The sequence below is a fragment of the Elgaria multicarinata genome, chromosome 2 (genome assembly GCF_023053635.1).
Source record: "Elgaria multicarinata webbii isolate HBS135686 ecotype San Diego chromosome 2, rElgMul1.1.pri, whole genome shotgun sequence".
Taxonomy (NCBI): domain Eukaryota; kingdom Metazoa; phylum Chordata; class Lepidosauria; order Squamata; family Anguidae; genus Elgaria; species Elgaria multicarinata.
This window is the reverse complement of record NC_086172.1, coordinates 181,954,851-181,980,700: the sequence shown is the minus strand read 5'-3', so window position 1 is coordinate 181,980,700 and position 25,850 is coordinate 181,954,851. Positions and strand designations below refer to the sequence as shown.

At 47.8% G+C, this 25,850-nt stretch overlaps 1 protein-coding gene across 1 annotated transcript in view; it reads right to left on the bottom strand.

The window, feature by feature from the left end:
- The window catches only part of MDGA2 (MAM domain containing glycosylphosphatidylinositol anchor 2), a 511,487-nt gene that overhangs the window by 9,429 nt on the left and 476,208 nt on the right, over window positions 1-25,850 (bottom strand). Inside the window, exons 13-15 of the mRNA XM_063118281.1 lie at window positions 25,142-25,297; window positions 22,235-22,393; window positions 14,242-14,372 (exon numbers count right to left, since the gene is read on the bottom strand). Coding sequence (XP_062974351.1) covers window positions 14,242-14,372; window positions 22,235-22,393; window positions 25,142-25,297 — 446 coding nt within the window. The remainder of the gene's footprint in view (window positions 1-14,241; window positions 14,373-22,234; window positions 22,394-25,141; window positions 25,298-25,850) is intronic.

Here is a 25,850-nt window from a genome sequence, read left to right as displayed (position 1 = left end):
CTTAAAGAGCATAAAAATATGATAAATACATTAAATTGAATTAAATAAGATACCACGTCAGTGATCCACCTGCTGCAGTTGGTGTGAGGATTGAGTCAAACATAAGAACAATAGAAGATTGTCCAGCATCCTTTTACAAGGATGCTTACTCCCTTAGCGACAACCTCTCCTTCTCCTTCTCCTTCTCCTTCTCCTTCTCCTCCTCCTCCTCTTAAGAAAAGCCCTGCTGGATCAGCCCAAGGGTCCATCTAGTGCAGCATTCTTTTACAAGGACTTTCTCCCTTAGGGACAACCTCTTCTTCTTCTTCTTCTTCTTCTTCTTCTTCTTCTTCTTCTTCTTCTTCTTCTTCTTCTTCTTCTTCTTCTTCTTCTTCTTCTTCTTCCTCCTCCTCCTCCTCCTCCTCCTCCTCCTCCTCCTCCTCCTCCTCCTCCTCCTCCTCCTCCTCCTCCTCCTCCTCCTTCTTCTTCTTCTTCTTCTCCTCCTCCTCCTCCTCCTCCTCCTCCTCCTCCTCCTCCTCCTCCATCTCCTTCTCCTTCTCCTTCTCCTCTTCCTCCTCCTCCTCTTAAGAAAAGCCATGCTGGATCAGACCAAGGGTCCACCTAGCCCAGCACTCTGTTCACACAGGAGCCAACCAGCTGTCAACCAAGGACCCACAAAGCAGGACAAGGTGCAGAAGCACCATCCCACCCATGTTTCCCAGCAACTGGGACACCATTGATAACTTTCATCCTTCAGGAATTTATCCAACCCCCTTTTGAAGCCATCCAAATTGGTGGCCATCACCACATCTTGTGGTAGTGAGTTCCATTGTTTAACTCTGCGCTGTGTGAAGAACTGCTTCCTTTTATCTGTCCTGTATCTCCCAGAGATTGGAAGGAGGTAAATGTTCCAGTGGGGGAAGGTGGACCTTTTGGTTAGGAGATTAGTACGCTGGTCCAAGAGCATGTTTCATCCACTGTTTTGCTTAGACATTTTAAAAATGTAACAGTCAGTCTAAGCAGGAAGGAAGCTAAGCAACCACCACACACACTGTGTAAATGCCCCTAGATGCCCCGGGAAGATCTTACATGATGAGATTGCATCCTTACGAAGGACATTATACGAAAAACAAAACAGATGGCGGTGCAGTCAAGCTTTTTGCTGTTCAATACCCTGGGAATGAAGCAATGTCATCATGTAGCATCTTCCTGGGGACATTGGCAACTCAATTCTCAAACCACATGCAAGCTGTGCTCCCAGATATTTCCAGATTTCCGCCCAATTTATTTTTTCTTGTGAAGACCTATGTGTGGGGGTGGGGGACGGGTGGGGGTGGCTTCACTGGTCCTATCTTATAGCTGTCTTCAGGCACAGAAAGGATCAAGGCAATGTATCAGCAGCCCCTGTGACTAGTTAGCAGATTGGCAAATTCGGTGGGTCGGCATAAGGACAGAGCATGCGAAGATACTATTCACATACTGCTCAAATGCTCTATTTATAATGATCATAGAACCAGAAAAGGGCAACTAAAATGATTCAGGGGCTGGAGCCTCTCCCCTATGAGGGAAAGTTACAACAGCTGGGATTGTTTAGCTTGGAAAAGAGGAGGCTGAGAGGAGACCTGATAGAGGTGTACAAAGTTATGCATGGTGTGGAGAATGGGGATAGGGAGACCTTTTTCTCCCTCTCTCAAAATACTAGAACCAGGGGGTCATCCCATGGGGCTGATTGGTGGGAGATCCAGGACAAATAAAAGGAAGTCCTTCTTCACACAACACATAGTTAAATTATGGAACTCACTACCACAAGATGTAGTGATGGCCACCAATCTGGATGGCTTTAAAAGGGGGTTGGATAAATTCCTGGAGGCGAAGGCTATCCATGGCTACTATCCCTGATGGTTGTGTGCCACCTCCAGTATTCAAGGCAGTAAGGCTACATACACCTGGGTGGGAGGGTGCTGTTGCACCACGTCCTGCCTTGTTGGTCCCTGGCCGATGGCTGGTGGGCCACTGTGCAAACGGAGTGCTGGACTAGATGGACCCTTGGTCTGATCCAGCATCAGGGCTCTTCTGATGTCCTTAACCAAATATATCCATCCGCTGTCAAGATCGTTGAAGGGAAGGCCACCCCTTGTTAAGTTTTGTTTCCTCTTGTCTGATGTTGAGAAGTTTGTATCTTCTAGAACATCTAAATTTCTTGTCAATGCTCTACAAATACATGCCATAAAGTTTAAAGGCTGAATGGGAAATTATTCAACTCTTAATGGTCTATTACTAGAGTTCTAATTTGTATTGTTTCCCTCCCTGTTTGTGTATAATGGCAATTCGTGAAGACGCTATAAACTACGATATGGTAAGCAGGCAGGAGGCTTTCAGGCCAAACCTGGGATGAATCCCTTCTGCACGTCAGGCTCCAGGTTCCTGCCCTTCTAGCTTATTTAGGCCTCTCGATTTGGAGATGGCTGCCCACAGCTTGCTGCATGTTAAACCTCTTTTGAAGCGGAGGGGTTTCAAAAGCAGGTTGTCACCTGGTAGAGGGAAGCCTGGCGTTCAAAGGCACAATGTCAATGGCCACATCCTTGGGCACGCCACCTGCAGCTCTTTATTATTTATCCACTGAAAGCATTTTTAACATGCTCTTCAACTAAAGGCAGCCTCACGGTGGCTTACAAAGATCCGATGTGAAACAGTCGCGGCTAGCAGGCTTGCAGCCCTAAAAGACAGGACGCTGTAGGCCATGGGGCTGGATCTTCTCCCCGATGACCTCAGTTGGTAGCTGGAAGGAAGCAGGTGGGCTCTCAGCCAGAGCTGTGACCAGACACACTGGAGGGGGTGTCTGACAGCTCCCTCCTCTCCCTACGATGACCTCAGCTCTCTGGATCCTTCCCTCTTCCTCAGACCATAAAGCTACAGTGCTTCAGTGAAGAACAGAGGAAGCTGCCTTAGACTGAGTCAGACCCCTTTGGTCCATCTAGGCCAGTATTGTCAACACTGACTGGCAGCCAGGGCACTCTAGGGTTTCAGGCAAGGATCTTTCCCAGCCCCCTACCTGGAGATGCTCCAGGGACCAGGATGGTCAGGGGTCTGGAAACAAGGCCCTATGAAGAGAGACTGAAAGAACTGGGCATGTTTAGCCTGGAGAAGAGAAGATTGAGGGGAGACATGATAGCACTCTTCAAATACTTAAAAGGTTGTCACACAGATGAGGGCCAGGATCTCTTCTCGATCCTCCCAGAGTGCAGGACATGGAATAACGGGCTCAAGTTAAAGGAAGCCAGATTCTGGCTCGACATCAGGAAAAACTTCCTGACTGTTAGAGCAGTATGACAATGGAATCAGTTGCCTGGTGAGGTTGTGGGCTCTCCCACACTAGAGGCCTTCAAGAGGCAGCTGGACAAGCACCTGTCAGGGATGCTTTGGTGTGGATTCCTGCATTGAGCAGGGGGTTGGACTCGATGGCCTTGTAGGCCCCTTCCAACTCTGCTATTCTGATTCTATGATTGAACCTGTGACCTTCTGGCATTCAAGAAAGCAAAAAGTTCAGGAGACACATGGAATGAGAACCTTCGCTTGCAATTGCACTGCTTCGTCAGCCGAGTAAGGATAAACGTTGGCCGACTCCAAAGGAGAGGGCTCTTCCTCCCTCACTCCAGGATGTAGGGAAAGTTCATCTTCATTGGGGAGGTATCAGGAATTCGTTTTCAGGATTTACCCAGTTTCAGACTGAACATGGACTCAGATGCAATCTGGGGTCAAAGGCTGTACATTTCTGAGCTTGCGATGTGATTCGCAGACCAAAATAAAATGTTGGTGTAGAACCGGCCTCAAAAGTGGTAGGGTATTGATTTATTTATTACATTTTTATACTGTCCAATAGCCGAAGCTCTCTGGGCGGTTCACTCTCTGGGGGTACTTCCCCAACAGTTAAACTGAAAATTGGTAAAGGTGTTGTTAATCTAAGGTCGTTTCTACACCTGTCTTTTACCCCGGGATCATCCCGGGATCATTCCTGTGCACCCAAATGACACACAGGGATCCCGGGAACAGGCAGGGATGATCCCTCCATTTGCCTGGGATAATCCTTAGGTGTAGAAAGGGCCCAAGGCACAACTACTTACTAGAAAACTTTGAACAGAGGCCATTTGAAAAAGCAACAGTCGAATGGGAATTCTTCCCATTATGGATACCATTCCAAGAGATCAAAACAAGTTACACATGCGACAGAATGCAGAGGTACAGGAGATTCCCCCCTGGAATTGGGACAGGGGTGACCTGGAGTAAGAGCCAGGAACAGAAGGAGTTTCACGTTCACACACTTTACATGCTCCATGGATTCAGGGAGAGAGGATTAGCAGTACCAGCCAGGAAGGTGAGTCTCAGAATGGGAAAAGCCAACCGGTCTTCATTCTTCATTGATGGTAACAATTCTTGGGTGGAGCGTCAGGGGATTTCCAGTGGGAGCTGGGAATAACACTTCTATACTTGCAGAATGCAATGATGCAGTGAGATTGCAAAGCCTTTTGGGCAGGGACTTTCCCTCTGTACAGAACAGCCCACGGATGGTTCTCCAGAAGTGTAAAATAGGTCGACTCGGAGATGTTCTGCCTTGAATTTATCCCTGCCTTTGCTGGCCATTTTGAATCAGGGATTGCTGCAAAGCATTCATAATCCCCTCTTCAGATGAAAAAAAAAAACCCTTGGTGGATGAGATGTGGGCCAGGAAAACATAAAATAAGTCTAGGGTGCACTTCAGCGTATGAATTAACCTATAAAACTGCTTTAATTTCTGTGTCGGAGCGATCGCATTTACTGCAGACAGAGATTCACAGTGATTCACTCTCCTTAAAATTAACTAGGAGGTTTACATCCCTTCCCATTTAGGCTCTTAAATGCAAAATAAAGTTTGGTAGGAACAGGAGCTGCTAAAAAAGTAATTTAAAGTCCCAGCTGAGCTGACATTTATTTTTCTTTATTTGCTCAGTGTATTCATGGCTCTAAATTTGCTTCACGCTTGAAAATAAGAGAGGGGGGAGGGGGGAGGGGCAGGAAAGCAAACAGCACCAGGAGCAAAAGGCCGACCTGACGGAATATTGCAGCAAATACTCTGCCGGTGAGGAAAGGCGAAGACGCCATGCTTAGATTTCCAGTGGACAAGGGCAAGAGACATCGTGGAAGCATCTGGATTTGGGGGGCAGCCGATGGGAAGGGAATCTTGGAAATGGTTCACATTCTCCCTCTCCTTTGCCTCTCTCTCCATTTCTAGGCTGCTTCCTTCCTCACGCACCCCTCCGACGCCTAAACTGTTCTTAGAACTTCCCAGGATTTCTCTGCTTTTTAAATTTATGGGACTCTGTCGGGGCAGAAGTGATGAGATAAACTCTCCAAAGCAATTTGAATGTGTGTGGGGACCGGGGGACGGGACGGGAACGAACCTGCACCTAGAGGTGTAACATTTCTGGAAATTTTGAAGCCATGGAAAAAAACCAGGTTTTCCCCCTGTTTTTTTTCGGGGGGAAACGGAAATTTCCGGGAAAATTGAAATAATGCAATATTAGCACTTTTTACAGATGGAAAGTCACTTTGTTACTTTAGGAACATAAAATGTAATTATGTCCAAGTTGGTTTGGCATAAAATTATTACATTTGGTATATTAAAAGTAGTGTATTCAAACAATTATTACAAATTTAATTTACTTTTTTTTACTTTTTTTGGTAACAAATGGAGCTACAAGCTCCTGAACTGTTAGGCACACCTGAACTGTAAGGAACCTCTTTGGTTCTGCCAGTTCATGAGGAGCAGGCAAAAAACAAATTTAAAAAACAACTGAAGAAACCACCACCATCAGTAACAAAGAAAATTATTTATGTCTCCGCTAGTCCTCCAGGGTCAAGACATAAAGCCCCCATTCCCATAAAAAGAACTGAGTAAAAAGGGGGAACCAAGATTCAATGAATATGCATGAAATTTAATCAGACTCATTTTCTGACCTATAGCTATCACTATTAGTTTCAGTCTCTACTTCAGTGGCAGTGCTGCCCCCTAGAGGCAGAAATGCATCTTGCTCTTGCATTTGAGAGTTGTAGTCTCAGTTTGCAACCTAGGACTTGCTTTTCCTCGGTGCACAGAAATTGTAATAATCTGATACTGTACAGTTTTTAGAAATCATTTGGAGAAGTAAATATCTGAATACCTTCTCTTAAACATTTTATTTATCATGCTAAAATAAAACATCCCATAATCCATTTTTTTCATTTTTTGGGGAAAAAAACAAAAAAGGCTTGCGGGGGGGGGGAAATGGGGAAAAATATTTTTTTTCTGATTTTTTTCCGGTTTTTTTCCGGGCCTTCACATCTCTACCTGCACCTCTCCCCTTCTAATCAATCGGACTCATTTTCTTGCAATTCCATGGTTCCACTGGAGGGGGCGCTAACTTAGACCCATGGTGGAGGTCCTGCTTCGGATGCGCCTCAAGTTCTGTATTTCCACTTAAAAAGGGGTGTCTGTTAGAAAAGATCTTTAGGGAGCATGTCGTCCAGTAAGAATAGAATTGAACTTTACAATGATTGCAAAAGAGCTTGGTTTTTGAGAATACAATCAGATGAGGATATGAAATAAGCAACTAAAAGTTACTATCCCTGCCTCTGTCTTTTGAGTTGTCAGGCTGGATAGGGGTGACGGACACTGAAGACCACCTCCTGCGAGACCTTTAAAGGCCCAGGTGTTTGCTGGACCCTCTGGAGAGGAGCAGGGCCACGAATGCACACACAGACAGGAAGTGAGTGACCCATTTCTACTTCCTACTGGATAAGAGCTTAGCCCTTCCCCTCTCCTTAAGACTTTTTTTTTTTTACCTTTTCAATTTGGGGGAGGTGTAGCTTTCATGATAATTTATTTTTTTATTTAAGACATTTGTATCCTGCCCTACATCACTGGGATCTCAGGGCGACATACAGATAAAATCATACAATATAGAACAATAAATATACGTCTGGCTGCCCTAACTACAGACAAGGATGGTTATGTTAAGCCACCTGACCCATTTCAGGAAATATCTGTCAACCATTTGCCTACGCTTTGAGAAATCCGAAGAGGCCCTTTTATATTCTCACACAGCAATAAATAAATAAATAAATAAATATGCCGTGCTTAGCAATTCGAAGTTCAATATTGATGCTTAATCATCAATTTACGTGTATAAAACAAGGTGCTTTGAAGAGCAACACAGAATAAGAGACTAACACGTTATAATGGAAACTTCCTGAACACTGTAAACCAGTGGTTCCCAATTTGCTATGTACTGCGGACCCCTTGTTTTTCAAATGCCAAGCCATGGACGCCCTACTTTTGAAAATTTTGTTATCTCTATGTGCAAAGCAATTTTTTTGGAGAAAATAAAGGGTAGCCCCTAATAAGCAAAGGATTTTAGGTATACTAAAAAAACAGACCATAAAATTTGTGATATTACCACGCAAAAATGACAATGATTTAGTTAGGAATATAAAGACAAATTTAATTTTACTAATGTCTAGTTTATGACATGTCTAACAGCTACTAAACCTAAATGTGATGGGAGAAATCATGCCTCTTTTTGTCCCGGACAACCGCTTCCACATCCGGTTCAATATTTCCTACTTATAATCTCAAATCTGGATCAACATCGAGCTGATGTCTATGCTTGTTCTTCATATAACAAAACGTCGAAAATGTTTGTTCACAAAGATATGTGGAACAAAAGAGAACTAGATGTTTCAAAGCTTTTTCACCTAACTTCTTCATCTCTGAAGCTAGTCACTAAATCATGCAGGTGCTTTCGCGCACGACGTCACCGACGAAGCAAACGGAGCGCGGGAGACGGCGTATTTTCTTTTACTAAAATGTGGACCTTGCAGAGCTAATATGTGAATGGTGCCACGGACCCCCTGGGTGGGTTATGTGGACCCCTGGGGGTCCACGGACCACTAATTGGGAACCAGTGCTGTAAACAATGGAACTCAGCCACTGTCTGCTGCCTTAGAAGACACATTCATAGAAAAGACCCTGCAAAGATAGATCTGTTTTCGCTGTGGCACGATGATGGTGATTTTTTCTGGTATAGGTTTGTGGATGTTATTACAAGTTATTTGTGCCTGGAACCTTTTCTTCTTTCCATTCCTGTCTATTGAGATTTGTAGTTTCCTTTCCAAACAACAAATCAAAACACTGAAAACAACTTTGTTGGCAGGGCACACGGTCCTAGGAGTGCTGCAAACAGATGGTTGTGCAATGCGTGCTTATGCATAACAGATAATTAAAACAAACAAAGAAATAAATAAATAAATAGGGAACTTCATTGCTTAAGTAAAATGAATGATAGCTGACAAAAGTAACATAGCCTTTAAAGCAGGTAGGCAGGGAAAGAGGAGAAGCAGGCCAATTCATGCATCTCTTTCAACAGAATCAACCATTTCCTATGGCGAGCTGTGAAAGTGATAGGTGCCGGCCCTGAGATACAAGAGAATGGCCCTTACTACACCTCCCGGCCTTCCGGGAGGGAGGTGGGAGGATCTCAACATATTCTGATTGCGAGATCCTCCCCCTGGATCCTTACACGTGGAAGGAGGGATGTTGTGCCTGCCACTTCCTTTTTTTTAAAACAGGGGAGATGAGCACAACTGCACTCCAAACAAAAATGTAAGTTAAAAAAGCAACAACCCAACCCTGCTCCCACCCCCACCCTCGATGGGCACGGAGCACCCAAAGAGCCCCATGCCCCATGCCTCCTCACGTTTAATTGCGAGGAGGCAGGACGAAGCAGGGGTAGGCACCCACACATCTCCTGTGGTCCCGGGATGGTCCCGAGACTGCAGAAAAACTGGGAAATCCACATTTTCAGTTTCCCAGGGTCATAGAATCATAGAATAGCAGAGTTGGAAGGGGCCTACAAGGCCATCAAGTCCAACCCCTCGCTCAGTGCAGGAATCCACCCTAAAGCATCCCTGACAGATGGTTGTCCAGCTGCCTCTTGAAGGCCTCTAGTGTGGGAGAGCTCACAACCTCACCAGGCAACTGGTTCCATTGTCGTACTGCTCTAACAGTCAGGACGTTTTTCCTGATGTCCAGCTGAAATCCGGCTTCCTTTAACTTGAGCCCGTTATTCCGTGTCCTGCACTCTGGGAGGATCGAGAAGAGATCCTGGCCCTCCTCTGTGTGACAACCTTTTAAGTCCCTGGTTGTCCCAGGTTCTCTCTGGGATTCCCTGTGTGTCATTTGGACACACAGGGACAACCCCGGGGCGACCCCAGGTAAAAAAAACAAAAAACGGTGTAGAATGGGCCAATGCCACTTCCAGATTCTGCTGGTCTTGTAGCTCACCGTTCATTTTTTAGCCACACCCATTAGCTATCCCCACCCTTCCTGCCTTGAGCAGATTTGTTCCTTCTCTCAAGAAAAAGGCATGATGTGTATGAAGAGTAGTAACTCTAACCGTGCGTGTGCGTGTGCGCATGTGAAGTATCTAATTAGTCAACCAGCAGTGTAGGAAATGCACTCTACACATTCTCGGAGCACTTTAGCTGTAGAATTATTCCACTTATTCCATGAAAGCTGGTGAACTCTAGTTGAAAAGATATCCAGTGCTAGGACAATACAAGCTCTGCTGAGCCAATTAAGAAACACACACACACACTCTGAAAGGTTGTCACACAGAGGAGGGCCAGGATCTCTTCTTGATCCTCCCAGAGTGCAGGACACGGAATAATGGGCTCAAGTTACAGGAAGGCAGATTCTGGCTGGACATCAGGAAAAACTTCCTGACTGTTAGAGCAGTATGACAATGGAACCAGTGACCTAGGGAGGTGGTGGGCTCTCCCACCCTAGAGGCCTTCAAGAGGCAGCTGGACAGCCATCTGTCAGGGATGCTTTAGGGTGGATTCCTGCATTGAGCAGGGGTTTGGATGTGATGGCCTTATAGGCCCCTTCCAACTCTACTATTCTATTATTCTATGATTACTTTGGATTCAGGAGATTTTTGACCAATGGGCAAGTGCACCCAATGTGATGCTGTAGTGACTACTGTGCATCCCAGGTGCCCATAAAAACATAAGAAGAGCCATGCTGGATGAGACCAAAGACTCATCCACTGTGACCAAACAGCTGCCTCTAGGAAGCTCACAAGCAGGCCGTGAGTGCAGCAGCACCCTCCCACCCATGTTCCCCAGCAACTGGCACGCAAAGACATAGGTCACAGCTAGACCTAAGGTTTATCCTGGGATCATCCAGGGTTCGCCCCTGCCTGAGCACTGGATCCCCTGTGTGTCACCTAGATGAACAGGTCTGACCCCTGGACGATCCAGGGATGAACCTTAGGTCTAGCTATGGCCATACTGTCTCTGATACTGGAGCTAGCACACAGCCATCACTACCCCTTGTGGTAACGAATTCCATATGTGTGCAGAAGCACTGCCTTTCATCTGTCTTGAATCTCCCACCATTCACATTCATGGGTTGACACCAGGTTGTAGCATTATGAGAAAAAGTTCTCCGTCTCTACTTTCTCAATACCATGCACAATTTTTACACCTCTGTCATGCATCCTTACTCGCCTTCCTCCCCTCCTCAGCAAAACAGTCCCAAACATTGTAATCTTTCCTCGTGGGTTGGAGTTGCTCCTTGATCATTTCAGTTGCCTTTGGCTGCACCTGGTCCAGCTCTACAAGATCCATTTTGATCCGTTTTGATGTCTGGTGACCAGACTTGTGCACAGGGTTCCCAGTGCGAATGCAAAGCAACAACAGCAGCAACAACAACAACAACAACGCCATTGTCCCCATCTCCAACCCCAGATGTGCCACGAAGTAGCAGCTCTGATCAAGGCCCTTGTGAGGAACTCTGCAGAATCAGGAATTCCTGTGGAGAAAACTCTGTAGACCAATTTGTTAACGCAACCAGCAATATCGCTTCTATTTCCTTTCTGAAAAGAAAACACGTATACTTTTCTTTCCCTCTAACCCTCCAATGAGAAATATCACTCAGTGGAAGTAATAAGCTCTGCTTAGATGGGCTCTCTGGAAAGTGATGGGTGGAAGAGGGTGGTTTTACAGAGGTCGGTTTGCTTATTTACCAGGTTTGGGGTTTGTGCCATTAACTCCGGCTTCTTTAGGCTCAGGCCCTTTCTCCACCTAAGGGTGTAGAGCAGCCTTCCTTGTAGTCCAACACATCTGGAGCGCCCCAGGTTGAGGAAGGCTGGTGTAGAGGGAGGGAGGAGGAGGTGGGGGCGATTCCGGACTTACCTGCTTCCAGGATCGTCCCTGTGTGTCTACATCCTGGATGGGAGGAGGGACCTCACACCCATTGCGCCCGCCATTTTTTAAAACCGAAACAAAACAGGAGCCGGAACACACGTGTGCTCCAGCACAAAAGTGAGTACAGAAAGAGAGAAAGGAAAGGTCCAGTCTTGCTCCCCACTTCAGGCCCCATGGCCCTGGACTCCCACCATCCCCGGCTCTTTCCCTCTGCTGATTCCTGCTACTCAGAGGGAGGAGGGAAGAAGCTGAGACAGGCACCCACACTGCCCGTGGTCCTCGAGATCATCCTGGGACCATGGAGGGGTGATCTCTCCCTGCTCCCGGGATCCCCGGTGCATCATTTGGATGCACAGGGATGATCCCTGGGGAAAAAGGCCGGTGTAGAAAGGGCCGTAGTGATTCAGGGCCACTTACAACTACGCCCTTATCTGGATGGAGATAGCCTAGGTACAGTTATCCATGCTCTGATAACCTCTCGTTTGGATTACTGCAATGCGTTATATGTGGGGCTGCCTTTGAAAACGGTCCGGAAGCTTCAGCTGGTACAAAACAGAGCAGCCCGCCTACTAACAGGGACTGGCCGACAAGACCACATCACACCAGTCCTTTTACAACTTCATTGGCTGCCAGTCCAGGTCCGGGCCCGATTCAAAGTGCTGGTATTGACATTCAAAGCCCTAAATGGTTTGGGGCCAGGTTATTTGAAGGAACGCCTCCTCCCATATGTACCTGCCCAGACCTTAAGATCATCTACAGGGGCCCTTTTCCTTGAGCCCCTGCCAAAGGAAGTGAGGCAGGTGGCTACTAGGAGGAGGGCCTTCTCCGCTGTGGCACCCCGGTTGTGGAATGAGCTCCCCAGAGAGGTCCACCTGGCGCCTACACTGTACTGCTTTCGTCGCCAGCTGAAGACCTTTTTATTCTCTCAGTATTTTAACACTTAATTTCAACTTAAATTTAAATTTTACTGTTCTAACTCTGTATTTTAATCTTATATCAATTTTGCTGCGTGGTTTTATCCTGGTTGTGCTTTTGATACTGTATTTTGCATTTGTGCTTTTAACCAGTTGGTTGTTTTATTATGGTTTTAATTTTTGTGAATCGCCCAGAGAGCGATAAAAATAAAATAAAAAAATAAACAGGGATGAGAGCGGGAGAAGGAAGGAAACTGAAAGAGACGGTGACATTCTGGGATACTTCTGTGACAGATTTGGGACGCAGCTGGAGGGGCCTTTCCTGGCTTTACTCTTTCAAGCTCAAGTAGTGGCAGTGACCACACGGTGGGACATCCCGTTCCCCCTGCTCAAAGTAGGGCTGATTAGCTGGCTACAATCCACCTTCTCCAACCAGGGCCTGTATTACATCATCCATGCACATCGTGGGAAGTAACGTAGAGAATAATAGAGACGTAGATTCTGAAGGCCTAACGTGTTTAAGCCAAGTTCTTTCCTCAGGAGCCATTAAACCAGATTTTGGGCAAGGTACCAGAACAAACCCTTCAAACAGAGGCCTTAGCTAGACCTACCTGAAAGTCTAGGGGAGAGGAGGGGAGACCTCGCATTGCGATTAATGCGAGATCTCGCCCCCGTTTACACATAAGGCACGATGACCTCAGGAAGAGAGGCCTTGCACCCGCCATTTTTTATTTTTTAAAGGGGATGGAGCGCACAAACGCTCGTGCGCAAAGGTAAGTTTTTTTAAAAAATTTTTAACTACTTTCCCCGTTCCCCCCATCCTACCCCGATGGGCACAGCTCCTGGCTCCACACGAGTAATCGCATGGAGCCGGGTAAACCCGCGGAAACAGGCCACATGCTCGTGGTTTTGGTCTCAGCCCGAGACCGCGGAAAAAGCAGGCCCAAAGGAAAAGGCTGTATCCTGGGGCAAGGGAGGGATGACCCCTCCCTGATCCTGGGATCCTCTGTGCATCATGTGGATATAGCCTGGTGTAGCTAAGGCCAGAGAGACTTGGGTAGCCCTGCCTAACACCCATTCCAAATGGGTACCGCCTAAGGCCTGAGAGAACCTAACGGTTAGGAAGGCAATAGATGCTGCAGTTCTGATAACTCCGTGCCTGAGGCACGCACACGTACAGCTGCAGGTCCCCCGTTCTAGGCTCAGCAGGTCCTCCCGACGCAGAGACAATGCCATGTGCTTGCACTTTCCTTTGGCCATCTGACATGGCCTGGGTCGCTCCTACCGAAAAGCATTCGTGCTTTCTAAGACGCTCCTCTCAGCCACATTCAATCTGGAGTTGAAGCCTTGCTGGGCAACCCATCTTTTGTACGTGGGCATTGAACAGGTTGGTTTTTCTTTGATGGTGCTGGCTTCCATCCTTTGGCATTCTTTACAGAGAGACGCTCACCTGGCTTCTACATACTTAAAGGGACTAAGGCTGTTATCTGTATTTTCTTGCTGTTGTGAACGTTGCTGAAGGTGGAGTGTGCATGTGGATTTTTTGTTTTGTTTTTTTGGAGGAACAGTGGGCCTTGCTAGACCTACCTGTTAATCTGGTGGGGAGTAGGGGCGAGGCCGCGCTGCAGCTAAGGTGGGCCGTCGCCCCTTTCTACACGTGAGATGCGACAGGGTAACGGAAAGCCCCGTTGCGTCGGCTATTTTTTTAAAAAATTAAAGGGGCCATGTGCGCAGGAGTGCACCAATGATAAAGTAAGTCTTTCTTTTTTTAAAAAAAGGGTTCCCCACTCCCCCCTGCCCCCGATTCCCCCCAATGTCTGATGCCCCCCGCTCGCCCCCTCGCTCACCCATCCACCCCCACCTCTCGCCATGTCCACCCCCCCACTCGCCTGTCCACTCCCCCTGCTTCGGTGCAGTTTTACAGATCTTATGGAAGTCACTTATGCAGAGAATTTCAAAGATGGATTTTATAAAGAAGCAAAGCAAATATGGCTGATGGCAAGGCTTTGCCTACCAGCAACATTTTCCGTTTGTGCCCCTCCGAGGGTAAACAATAAATTCTTACCTGAAATGAAGTGTTCGGATGTATATTAACACGGGCCTGGAACCACTGTTGGCCTTTGTTCCCAGTTGAAGACCAGAATGGGCTTTCTATTGAAGTCTGACTTTTTAACCGCAGGTAAACATTTAATGTGCCTTTAAAAACAGGAAAAAAAAAAGGAAGCAAACAGAAAACCAGAGGAATGATCATATCAGGAGTTGCAACAAGGTGGGAGGTGTAATGCCTCAACAGAAACATAAAACACAAAAGCAGAAATGGGCCACTCAACCAATGCACTGAAAAGGGCACGCCTGTGAATGTTTAGACAGGAAAAAAAAAGTCTTACAAACTCTCAACATTCCCTAGCCAACATTGTAGGCCTTTTTTTCTCTTCTGTTTCACCATGCACAGGATTGCACCCTAAATGTACATTCCAACATCATTTTGGCCTCCAGCCTCCTTTCTCTCCATGTCTCATTAAAAGGAGTTTGTCTCCTTTTAACTTTTGTGAACTCTTTGTCTTTAAGTGCTATAGAAAAGACACCTTTTCTTAAGAAGCATATAAGAGGCTCACCTAATAATGAGATGCAAATGTGCCCCCGCTCCCGAACAGGGCAGGAAGGTTTTCACAGAATAAGCAGAATTCTCTGCCTCCCTTCCGCACCCTGTGGTTTGCCCTAAACAACACTGTTGCAGCAGGTTAGTTATGGTGACAGCTGTCAAGTGCCATAAGAACATCACAAGCGCCATGCTGGATCAGGCCAAGGGTCCGTCTATTCCAGTGCTCTGTTCACACAGGGGCCATTTTGATTACGGCACATACACCCTGCAATTCTGCTCTAAGTAGGGACCTAAGTAGACCAGCGCTACACCTGACCAAAGGCCTATTCAGTCTAGCACTGGGGCCACAGCTAGACCTAAGGTTTATCCCGGGATCATCCCGGGTTCGCCCCTGCCTGAGCACTGGATCCCCTGTGTGTCACCTAGATGAACAGGTTTGACCCCTGGACGATCCAGAGACAAACCTTCGGTCTAGCTATGGCCTGTGTTTCCACAGTGGCCAATCACTTGGGAAGACCACAAGGAGGGCATGAATGCAATACCCCCCTCCCAGTCATGTAGCAGCAACTGGGACAAGTAGCGGTTGACAACCATCTTGACTAGTCCAGGATCTACACTACTGCTTTATAGTGGTTTCGGCCCAGGACACAGAGCTCCAGATACAGTTTTCAAACTGTTTCCAAAGTGTTTTATCCTGCTTGGTGCAGATCTGGCTTAGCAGACACTGATAGCTTTACTCTCCAGGGCTTTGCCTAATCCCCCTTTTAAAGCCGCCCACATTGGCTGCACTGCCTATCGTTCTGGGCCATTGGGCACGTCTGCACATAATTCACATCCGCTCCGGGGGGAGGTCCCCGTATTGCCGGACGCATGTAGCCATCGTCCGGCAATATGGGGACCCTGGTTCGGCCCTGGTTAGGCCTCATCTAGAGTATTGCATCCAGTTCTGGGCTCCACAATTCAAGAAGGACGCAGACAAGCTGGAGGGGGTTCAGAGGAGGGCAACCAGGATGATCAGGGGTCTGGAAACAAAGCCCTATGAAGAGAGACTGAAAGGACTGGGCAGGTTTAGCCTGGAGAAGAGAAGATTGAGGGGAGACATGAGAGCACTCTTCAAAGACTTGAAAGGTTGTCACAAAGAGGAGGGCCAGGATCTCTTCTCAGTCCTCCCAGAGTGCAGGACACGGAATAATGGGCTCAAGTTAAAGGAAGCCAGATTCCGGCTGGACATCAGGAAAAACTTCCTTACTGTTAGAGCAGTACGACAATGGAATCCGTGACCTAGGGAGGTTGTGGGCTCTCCCACACTAGAGGCCTTCAAGAGGCAGCTGGACAACCATCTGTCAGGGATGCTTTAGGGTGGATTCCTGCACTGAGCAGGGGGTTGGACTCGATGGCCTTGTAGGCCCCTTCCAACTCTGCTATTCTATGATTCTATGATTCTCCCCGGTTAAAGGCCGGATGCGATACGACTTGGGAGAAAGGGCAACCCAGGCCTCATTCGCTTGACACTCTTTCTTGATTTCCCCCCTTTTAAATCCTTCAAGCGAAGTCGTTCTGTTTAACAAGCCATAGCTGCGTTTTATCCCTTCCTATCTATTAGCGCATTCTGCTAAGCTCTAAGCTACATTGCAAGGGCTGACTTCTCGCAGACTCTTCCTTGATTGCTTTTTCTCATAGAGCTCGCCGTGGTCTTTAGATGGACGGGATGCGCCTCCTTGAATTTGCCATCAGCACCCCGAGGTCATGTGATAAGGGCTGCGCTGATGTTCTCAGCAGTTGTTCTGTGATGGTGGCTCCTATTTTGCTTAGGTTACTTTCTAGGTCTCCCGAGATACCAGGATTTCGCACTGTCTGCCCCATTTACCTCTTCCTTAAGTATCTGTGAGCCTCACTACACCATGGACTGAAGGTTTTGCCCTTATCTGGACAGAGATAGCCTAGCTACAGTTATCCATGCTCTGATAACCTCTTGTCTGGATTACTACAATGCGTTATACGTGGGGCTGCCTTTGAAAATGGTCCGATAACTTCAGTAGTGCAAAAGAGGGCAGCGAGATGGTTAACCAAGGCTGATTCTAAGTGCTGATATTAATATTCAAAGATCTAAATGGCTTGAGCCCAGGTTATCTGAAGGGTTGCTTCCTCCCATATGTACCTGCCTAGACCCTAAGATCATCTTCAGGGGACCTGCTCTGTGAGAGCCTGTGAGGCAGGTGGCTACCAGGAAGAGGGCCTTTTCTGCTGTGGCACTCCGGCTGTGGAATGAGCTCCCTAGAGAGGTTCGCCTGGCATCTACGTTATACCCTTGTCGATGCCAGGTAAAGACCTTTTTATTTTCCCAGTGGGTGGGTGTGAAGCCACCCCGGCCTCACAGGGTTCACATGACCCACCAACGAGCGGCATGTGTTGGGGTGGAGGGAGAAGCTGTCATGGCTTCTACCCCCCCCCCCACTGCCCCCGTGATCATCTGAACTCGGTCTCTTATCTTTTTAATTAACAATGTTAATGGGAAAGGTGTTCTAGGCAGCTGCTGGTTCAAGGGCACCATCTCTGCCCACCCCCAGAATGCATCGAATACAGCAAAATTCTTAGGCATTATTGGGGGGGGGGAACTGTGCCAGGTGGGCTAAATTTGTTTTCTGGTGGCCATTGGGACAGAGGGTGATGCCAGACAGAGCCAGTGGCTACAGAGGGGAGCAGAATTGCCATTATTAAAACTTTTTAAAGAAGCAGGGAAAACCACCATTGCCACCCCCCATTGTTTACCCCCACCCCAAATTGTTAAAACATCCCTCTCCTAAAGAATCAGCCTTAGTTTTGTAAACCCCAAAACCTTTTGGCTTAGCAATAGGTTCTTCACTGGGCATTTAATTTTTTAAGCAAGCACATTTATTCTGCTGGTTCAGAATAGTAGAGCCGGAAGGGACCTAAAATTTTATTTATTTATTTATTTATTTATTATACTTATATACTGCTCCCATAGCCAGGGCTCTCTGGGCGGTTTACAGAAATTCTAAAATTGAGATAAAAACAAGAATACAAAATATAAAACTCTAAAACACAGTACATACACACATAGAGCATTAAAAACCAATTAAAAAACTAAACATGTGGGTAATTAGGATGTGCCGCCATATGCCCGGGCAAAGAGGAAAGTCTTAACCTGTCGCCAGGTGAGCCTCATCAGGGAGATCATTCCACAGTCTGGGGGCTACCACCGAAAAGGCCCTATCCCTCGTTGCCACACTCCGAGCCTCTCTTGGAGTAGGCACCCGGAGGAGGACCTTAGATATTGAACGTAGTGACCGGGTATATTCACGTCGGGAGAGGCGTTCCGTCAGGTATTGTGGTCCCAAGCCATGTGAGGCTTTATAGGTGAAAACCAGCACCTTGAATTGGGCTCGGAAACATACAGGCAGCCAGTGCAAGCGGACTAGAGTAGGTGTTATATGGTCAAACCTTCTGGCTCCCGAAATCAATCTGGCTGCTGCATTTTGCACGAGCTGCAGCTTCCGAACCGTCTTCAAAGGCAGCCCTACGTAGAGCGCATTGCAGTAATCTAACTTGGAGGTTACCAGAGCACGGACAACTGAAGCCAGGTTATCCCTGTCTAGATAGGGGCGTAGCTGGGCCACCAACCGGAGTTTGTAGAAGGCACGCCTCCGTGCCACTGAGGTCACCTGAGCCTCAAGTGACAATGATGGGTCTAAAAGAACCCCCAAGCCACCTATAAGGCCACTGAGTCCTTTAACCAAGGCCTGATCCACACTTTTGGTCACATCATTAGGATCCCATCATGGCAACGCAATATCCCTGTTACACATTTATACCTCATAGGATGCACAATCACATTTGTTGTGGTAGTTTGGATAATTTGGAATAAAAGGCAGGAAATAACCCGATGGAAGTGGTGTATGGAATGGGTAAAATGCCCCGGCATTTTAAAATGCCCCAGTGCATTTTGATATTGCTACAAATCAGTAGTGTAGATCTATGCCTTGACTCACCTGGAGCCTTACAGGGACATGGGATTAGAAACTGAAATGAACATATTAAGAGAAAAAAGGAGGAAAAGGGTGGGAAGTTTTTTTTGTTTTGTTTTTTACAAAGGAAGAACTCCTTGAGTTCAGCAAAGCTTCTTGACTTCAGCAAAGCTTTTGACAAAGTGCCCCATGACATTCTGATTAACAAACTAGCTAAAAGTGGGCTAGATGGAACAACTATTAGGTGGATTCACAGTTGGCTACAGAATCGGACTCAAAGAGTACTTATCAATGGAACCTTCTCAAACTGGGGAGAGGCAACGAGTGGGGTGCCGCAGGGCTCAGTCCTGGGCCCAGTGCTCTTCAACATTTTTATTAATGATTTGGACGAGGAGGTGCAGGGAACGCTTATCAAATTTGCAGATGACACAAAATTGGGTGGGATAGCTAATACTCTGGAAGACAGAAACAAACTTCAAAGTGATCTTGACAGGCTGGAGTGCTGGGCTGAAAACAACAGGATGAAATTTAATAGGGAGAAATGCCAAGTTCTACATTTAGGAAACAGAAACCAAAGGCACAATTACAAGATGGGGGATACTTGGCTCAGCAATACTAAAAATGAGACGGATCTTGGAATTGTTGTAGATCACAAGCTGAATATGAGCCAACAGTGTGATGTGGCTGCAAGAAAGGCAAATGCTGTTTTGGGCTGCATTAATAGAAGTAGAGCTTCCAAATCACATGAGGTACTGGTTCCTCTCTATTCGGCCCTGGTTAGGCCTCATCTAGAGTATTGTGTCCAGTTCTGGGCTCCACAAATCAAGAAGGACGCAGACAAGCTGGAGCGTGTTCAGAGGAGGGCAACCAGGATGATCAGGGGTCTGGAAACAAAGCCCTATGAAGAGAGGCTGAAAGAACTCGGCATGTTTAGACTGGAGAGGAGAAGATGGAGGGGAGACATGACAGCACTCTTCAAATACTTGAAAGGTTGTCCCACAGAGGAGGGCCAGGATCTCTTATCGATCCTCCCAGAGTGCAGGACACGGAATAACGGGCTTAAGTTAAAGGAAGCCAGATTCCAGCTGGACATCAGGAAAAACTTCCTGACTGTTAGAGCAGTACGACAATGGAATCAGTTGCCTGGTGAGGTTGTGGGCTCTCCCACACTAGAGGCATTCAAGAGGCAGCTGGACAACCGTCTGTCAGGGATGCTTTAAGGTGGATTCCTGCACTGAGCAGGGGGTTGGACTGGATGGCCTTGTAGGCCCCAACTCTGCTGTTCTATGATTCTATGATTCTACTTCCAAAATCCATGGAGCCCATCCCCCCTCCTCCCAGGAAACTATTAGGGTACTTGAAGAAGCGCTTCAAAGCTTGTCTTCCCAACTGGCTTTGCAGCAGGAGCGTCACTCTCACCCCAGCGAAGCTTAAGGAGGGCTTATCCACGGGACGTGCGTCTGCGCGGCGACGCCTTTCATTTCCACTTCTAACAAGGAGCAGCGCTTCCATGCATATGGATGTTGCCAACCAGCCTCACTTGATCTCTGGAAGGAGCTTAAAGAGGGCTTAAAAGCCTGGAATGAAAGAGATGGGCTGAGGCTGAAGGCCTTTCCCCCAAACTCCGCGGGAAGCTTTTGTGCGGGTCGCGTCGATTTAGCTCGAGAAGCTCCGTGCCCCCTTCTCCAGCTTGATTCGTCTTAATTTAATGGCCTCCCAAGTCCCTCGGCATGGATCTCGGCTAACAGATTTGCAATGAGGAGTAATCCCAGGTGAGAGCCAAGGAGCGAGAGCTGCTGGGCTGCCGAGCCGCGTAATGTGGCACCTGACGGAGGGGCTGGGCGACGGAGCGGCAGGTTCTGATTTCAGCCGGGCCTGTCGCTTAATAGCCGAGGAAGAGGTGCGCGAGGGCGGTTGGACACCTCTAACTCTGAGGGCTCATGTGTGATGTGAGGAGCGAGGCGTGTTGCCTAGAGCACGCGTCCCCTTTTATCCTTATTTGTGCATCTGTTTGCAAAATGAAAGACAGCTTTGGACAAGCTTTTAGGATGCTTCCATGGGTGGCAGGGCAGAGAGATGAATGAGGCACCAAATGAAAGCACAGAACAGGGGGAAAGAATCATAGAATCATAGAATAGCAGAGCTGGAAGGGGCCTACAAGGCCATCGAGTCCAACCCCCTGCTCAATGCAGGAATCCACCCTAAAGCATCCCTGACAGATGGTTGTCCAGCTGCCTCTTGAAGGCCTCTAGTGTGGGAGAGCCCACAACCTCCCTCGGGAACTGGTCCCATTGTCATACTGCTCTAACAGTCAGGACGTTTTTCCTGATGTCCAGCCGGAATCTGGCTTCCTTTAACTTGAGCCCGTTAGTCCGTGTCCTGCACTCTGGGAGGATCGAGAAGAGATCATAGAATCATAGAATAGCAGAGTTGGAAGGGGCCTACAAGGCCATCGAGTCCAACTCCCGGCTCAATGCAGGAATCCACCCTAAAGCATCCCTGACAGATCCTTGTCCAGCTGCCTCTTGAAGGCCTCTAGTGCGGGAGAGCCCACAACCTCCCTCGGGAACTGGTCCCATTGTCCTACTGGCTGTAGCTCAGCAGGATAGAGCCCCTGCTTGGCATGCAGAAGGTCCCAGGTTCGAACCCTGGCAGCATCTTCGGGTAGGGCTGGAAAAACTCCTGCCTGGAACCCCGGAGTGCTGCTGCTGCTGCCAGTCAGTGTTGATAATACTGGACTTCATGGACTAAGGGTCAGACGCAGTATAAGGTGACTTCACATTCAGAGGTGCAAGAAAAAAAAATAGCGACTATGCTGGATTATTCCCAGAAGGAGGAAAGTCCAGCAGGTAGAAGCAAGCTACAATTGCTCAAAGCTCAGGCTTCAGATGTCTGAGATGAGTCCTGCCTAGTAATCCACTCAGCAGCTGAGGAGTTACAGAATGTTCATGAACATTCAAACATTTGTGTGTGTGTGTGTTTTCCATGTAAGAACAGAATAAAAGCCTGGCAGTGATGAGTCTTGGGCCATAGCTAGACCTAAGGTGTATCCCTGGATCGTCCAGGGGTCAGACCTGTTCATCTAGGTGACACACAGGGGATCCATTGCTCAGGCAGGGGCGAACCCGGGATGATCCCAGGATAAGCCTTAGGTCTAGCTGTGGCCATACAGACAACCCCGAAAGCGTTTGGCTAGGCCACAGCCCATTTCTGTCAACATCTCTACATCAGAAGTCTCTCTGGAGGGTAGCAGTTGAAAAAGTAAAAACCAGTGGCAAAATGTGCTCAGTTATTGCAGTACATCCTTATGCATCAGGTGCTGGAGATATGGGACTGAGTGAAGGTCGAAGGTAGCAGATAGGAAGGAGACATCCTCAAGGCCTGAAGGACGTTCAGTATCCCTTAGAAACTTTGTGTAAACTCATCTTGTGATCGTGGTGGCGATGATATGATTGGTGGATTCTACTCACCTATGTGTTGTCCATACATGTTGTAGTAGAAACTAAAGCAATATGCAGTGGTAGTGGCTCCATATGGGTTTTTCGGGGGGATGCTGAAAACAGGGCTAATGAGACGGGCCTTGTCTCCTTCTTTCCTGGGACTGGAGGCTTCAATGTACATGAAGAATCCTAGAAGAAGAAGAAGAAGAAGAAGAAGAAGAAGAAGAAGAAGAAGAAGAAGAAGAAGAAGAAGAAGAAGAAGAAGAAGAAGAAGAAGAAGAAGAGTTGTTGTTGTTGTTGTTCAGTTGAGGCTGGGAACTGTGGGCAGCTAGGCCAATGTTGGGTGGGCTACCTCGTAATGGGCATCCCACCTGAAAGTCATTTGACCTTTGACCTTGCCATCACACCCTCATGAATGTTCCCAAATCTTCCCCCTGTCCACCTTTGTTGGAAAGAAAGGCCCAATGAAGGTGTGTGTGTGTGAGGGGATTTCATCAGTCCTAATCAGAGCTGGCAAACCCAGAAGCCCAGTGTTGGCAAAGCCACAAGTTGCACCCTTGATTTCCTCCCATGCTGCAATAGGAGTTTGAGGCCTCAGTCCCCACAACCCACAGAAGCCCCCCTGGTTTAGACCCCAGCTTCAGGAGTGACGTATCATTAGCCCGGGAGGCAAAGGTGGAGCTCTTGGGTTACCCAGCGGCTCACATGCCTTTGCCCTGACCCCCAGTTGTGGGGGATTTTCCAGGTTCTGTGCAGTTATTTCCCATTCTAAACGGTTGAAACGCGTCTCCTGATGCCTAGTCACAGGCGGGAACAGCTTTAAACTCAAGCAGGCCGGCGTTGCTGGCGTTTGTCTCCGTCCCTCTTGCCTTTCAACCCACCCACCACTGGGATGTGGCCCCCAAGAGCTTCTCTGAATGGAACCCGGCCCTCAGGCTGAAAGAAGTTCCGCACCCCTGGTCTATAAGGTTCCTCGTTCACACAGTGAAATCCCAGAGCTTGCAAGGAACCCAGACCATTTCCTCAACGCATAACGCTACTCGTCGTTGTCCTTTGGGCCCCAACTCTCCATCCCAAATGGCATCTATTGCAAAGGAAACCCTTCCCTGCTAAAGTGCAGGAAAAGAGAAGAGAAGAATGTTAAGATAATTGTATTTGCAAAAGGAAATGTTGGCATAGTTTCTTTCCAAGCCTCAAAGGCTCCGGGGGGGGGGGCATAATTTAATGAGAGTGGGAGAGATGTTCTGAGAGGTGGGAGCCTCCCAGTTCAAATCTTGTCTCAGCCTCGAACTCAGCAAATGATCTTAGGGAAGTAATTATGGCCTCAGTCTCATCCATGCAGCTGGGAATGAGAGTTAGACTTTATAAGGACTGCTGAAACCCAAGTATCTAAGCACCGTTAACTCTCAGGTGATGGCTGTTGCTGCTATTCCCCCCTTCAGAGTTCCTTTGCAGACTTCCCCAACTTGGCATCCTCCAGTTGATTTGGACTTCAGCTCCCATCAGCCCCATCCAGCATGGCCAATGGTCAGGAATGCTGGGGGCTAAAGTCCAAAACATCGAGAGGGCTGTGCTCTGCTTCTCCTCAGACCGGAGAAGCAGAAGCAGATCGGGGTGCTTCGCTTCCCCTTAAGGTGGAGGCGAAGAGGATCGGGGGAGCAGCGGAGCATTGCAGAGCGGATTGAAGTGAAGGCGGATCCTTCGCCTCAATCAGGAGCTCTGCAAAAATGGTAAGAGGGGTTTACTTGGCCCTTCCGCTGCCGCTGCCGCCATGCAGTGACAGCGGCAGAGCCAGGTAAGGGGGCAAGGGGGAGGGGGGTCTTACCTATATCCGTCCGCGGCACCGCAGCTGCTTCAACTGAGCCCGAGGACTCAAACAGGAAGAACTGCGGCCTGGTTTTCCTGTTTGAGTCCTTGGGCTCAGTTGAAGCACCCGCAGGGCCGCGGACAGAAGCAGGTAAGGGGGAGGAAGGAGGAGGTGGTTACCTGTCCCTGCCGCCGCCGCCTGTGCAGCGGCAGCGGCAAAGCCAGGTAAGGGGCAAGGGGGAGGGGGGTCTTACCTGCGTCCGTCGTGGCCCGTCGCCGGCTTCAACTGAGCCCGAGGACTCAAACAGGAAAACCAGGCCGCAGCGGATCAAGGCGGGGCACAGCGGGCCCGAGCCGCAATTTGCGGATCGGGAACGGAGCGGATCAGGGGGTCCGTGCACAGCCCTAGTTTTTAGTGCTGGTTCAGAAAGGTACCGGATACTCCAGATCTCTTTCTGCAAAGAGTCTATCACCGTTTAGGAATTTCCTGGTTGATGGCAAGTTATCAACGGCCCTTTCTACACCTAAGGATTATCCCCGGCAAATGGAGGGATCGTCCCTGCCTGCTCCTGGGATCCCCTGTGTGTCATTGGGATGCACAGGGATGATCCCGGGGGAAAAGACAGGTGTAGAAACGGCCAATTCTTTATAAAAAGAACAACAACATCATCAACAACAGGAATTTGCCTGAGGCAGACTTCAAGGTCTCAAGTTGGTTTAATATATACTGGCTTGTTTCAAAGCTGGTGACCATAGTTTCAGCCAAAATGGGAAAATAAAATCGGAACATAAGAACACCAGAAGAGCCCTGATGCTGGATCAGACCAAGGGTCCATCTAGTCCAGCACTCTGTTCACAAAGTGGCCAACCAGCCATCGGCCAGGGACCCACAAGGCAGGACATGGTGCAACAGCACCCTCCCGCCCATGTTCCCCAGCAACTGGTGCATATAGGCTACTGCTTATATTAATTAGCAGTTTCCTCCTTTATTTGTAGCAGGCCTTTAACAGAGGAGCAAAAGGTTTGTGCGCACAGACAAAAAGCTTGTGCATTTGGTCATGTGAATGCAGCCATTGTCTGTGTGGTGCCCCTACTTTCCATTGCAAAATCCAGTCCAGAGATGCACCGTACCTTCCTTGGAGCCAGAGCGGTCGGCACTGGGCCCCGTGTTTGGCGTGTATTTTGTGTCTCGGAGGACAATGTTTTGTCTTGTCCAGTCAAAATTGTCCTTTTCATCTTGGGTGAATAAGCAAATGTTGCCATCTTCAAAGCCGCAGTGGAATTCTCCTGCCAACAGATCGACAGCACATTCACATGAATAATGGTTTCACCTTAACACCACCTGCGAAGCTGAAAGGCAGATCAGGGGGAAAGGATTCAACCTGTGCTGGACGGGGTGATGTTCCCACCAAAGACTCACATTGGGTGGACTCCTAGATTTCAGCTTTGAACCTGGAGGCCCAGGTATGGGCAGTGGGCAGGAGTGCATGGATTTATTACATTTTTATACCACCCATTGGCTGAAACTCTCTGGGCAGTTCAGAAAACAAACTTAAAGCCACAAGTATAATATCTAGTAAAACACAATGTTAAAACTGTAAGTTTAAAACAGAATAAAACCAAAGTAAGAACCAAAATAAATGCCAGTAGCAAGGTCTGAAAACACATTTATATGGTTTTAAAAAACAACAACACCTGAAGGACATTTATTTCTTTTATTGTTCTTTTGAATTGTGCTTTTAATTTATTTGCTTTAATGATTTATTTAATTTAAATTTTAATTACATTTTAATCTTGTTTTTGTTATTCATGTCCACCTTCAGCACAATTCTTTGGTGGA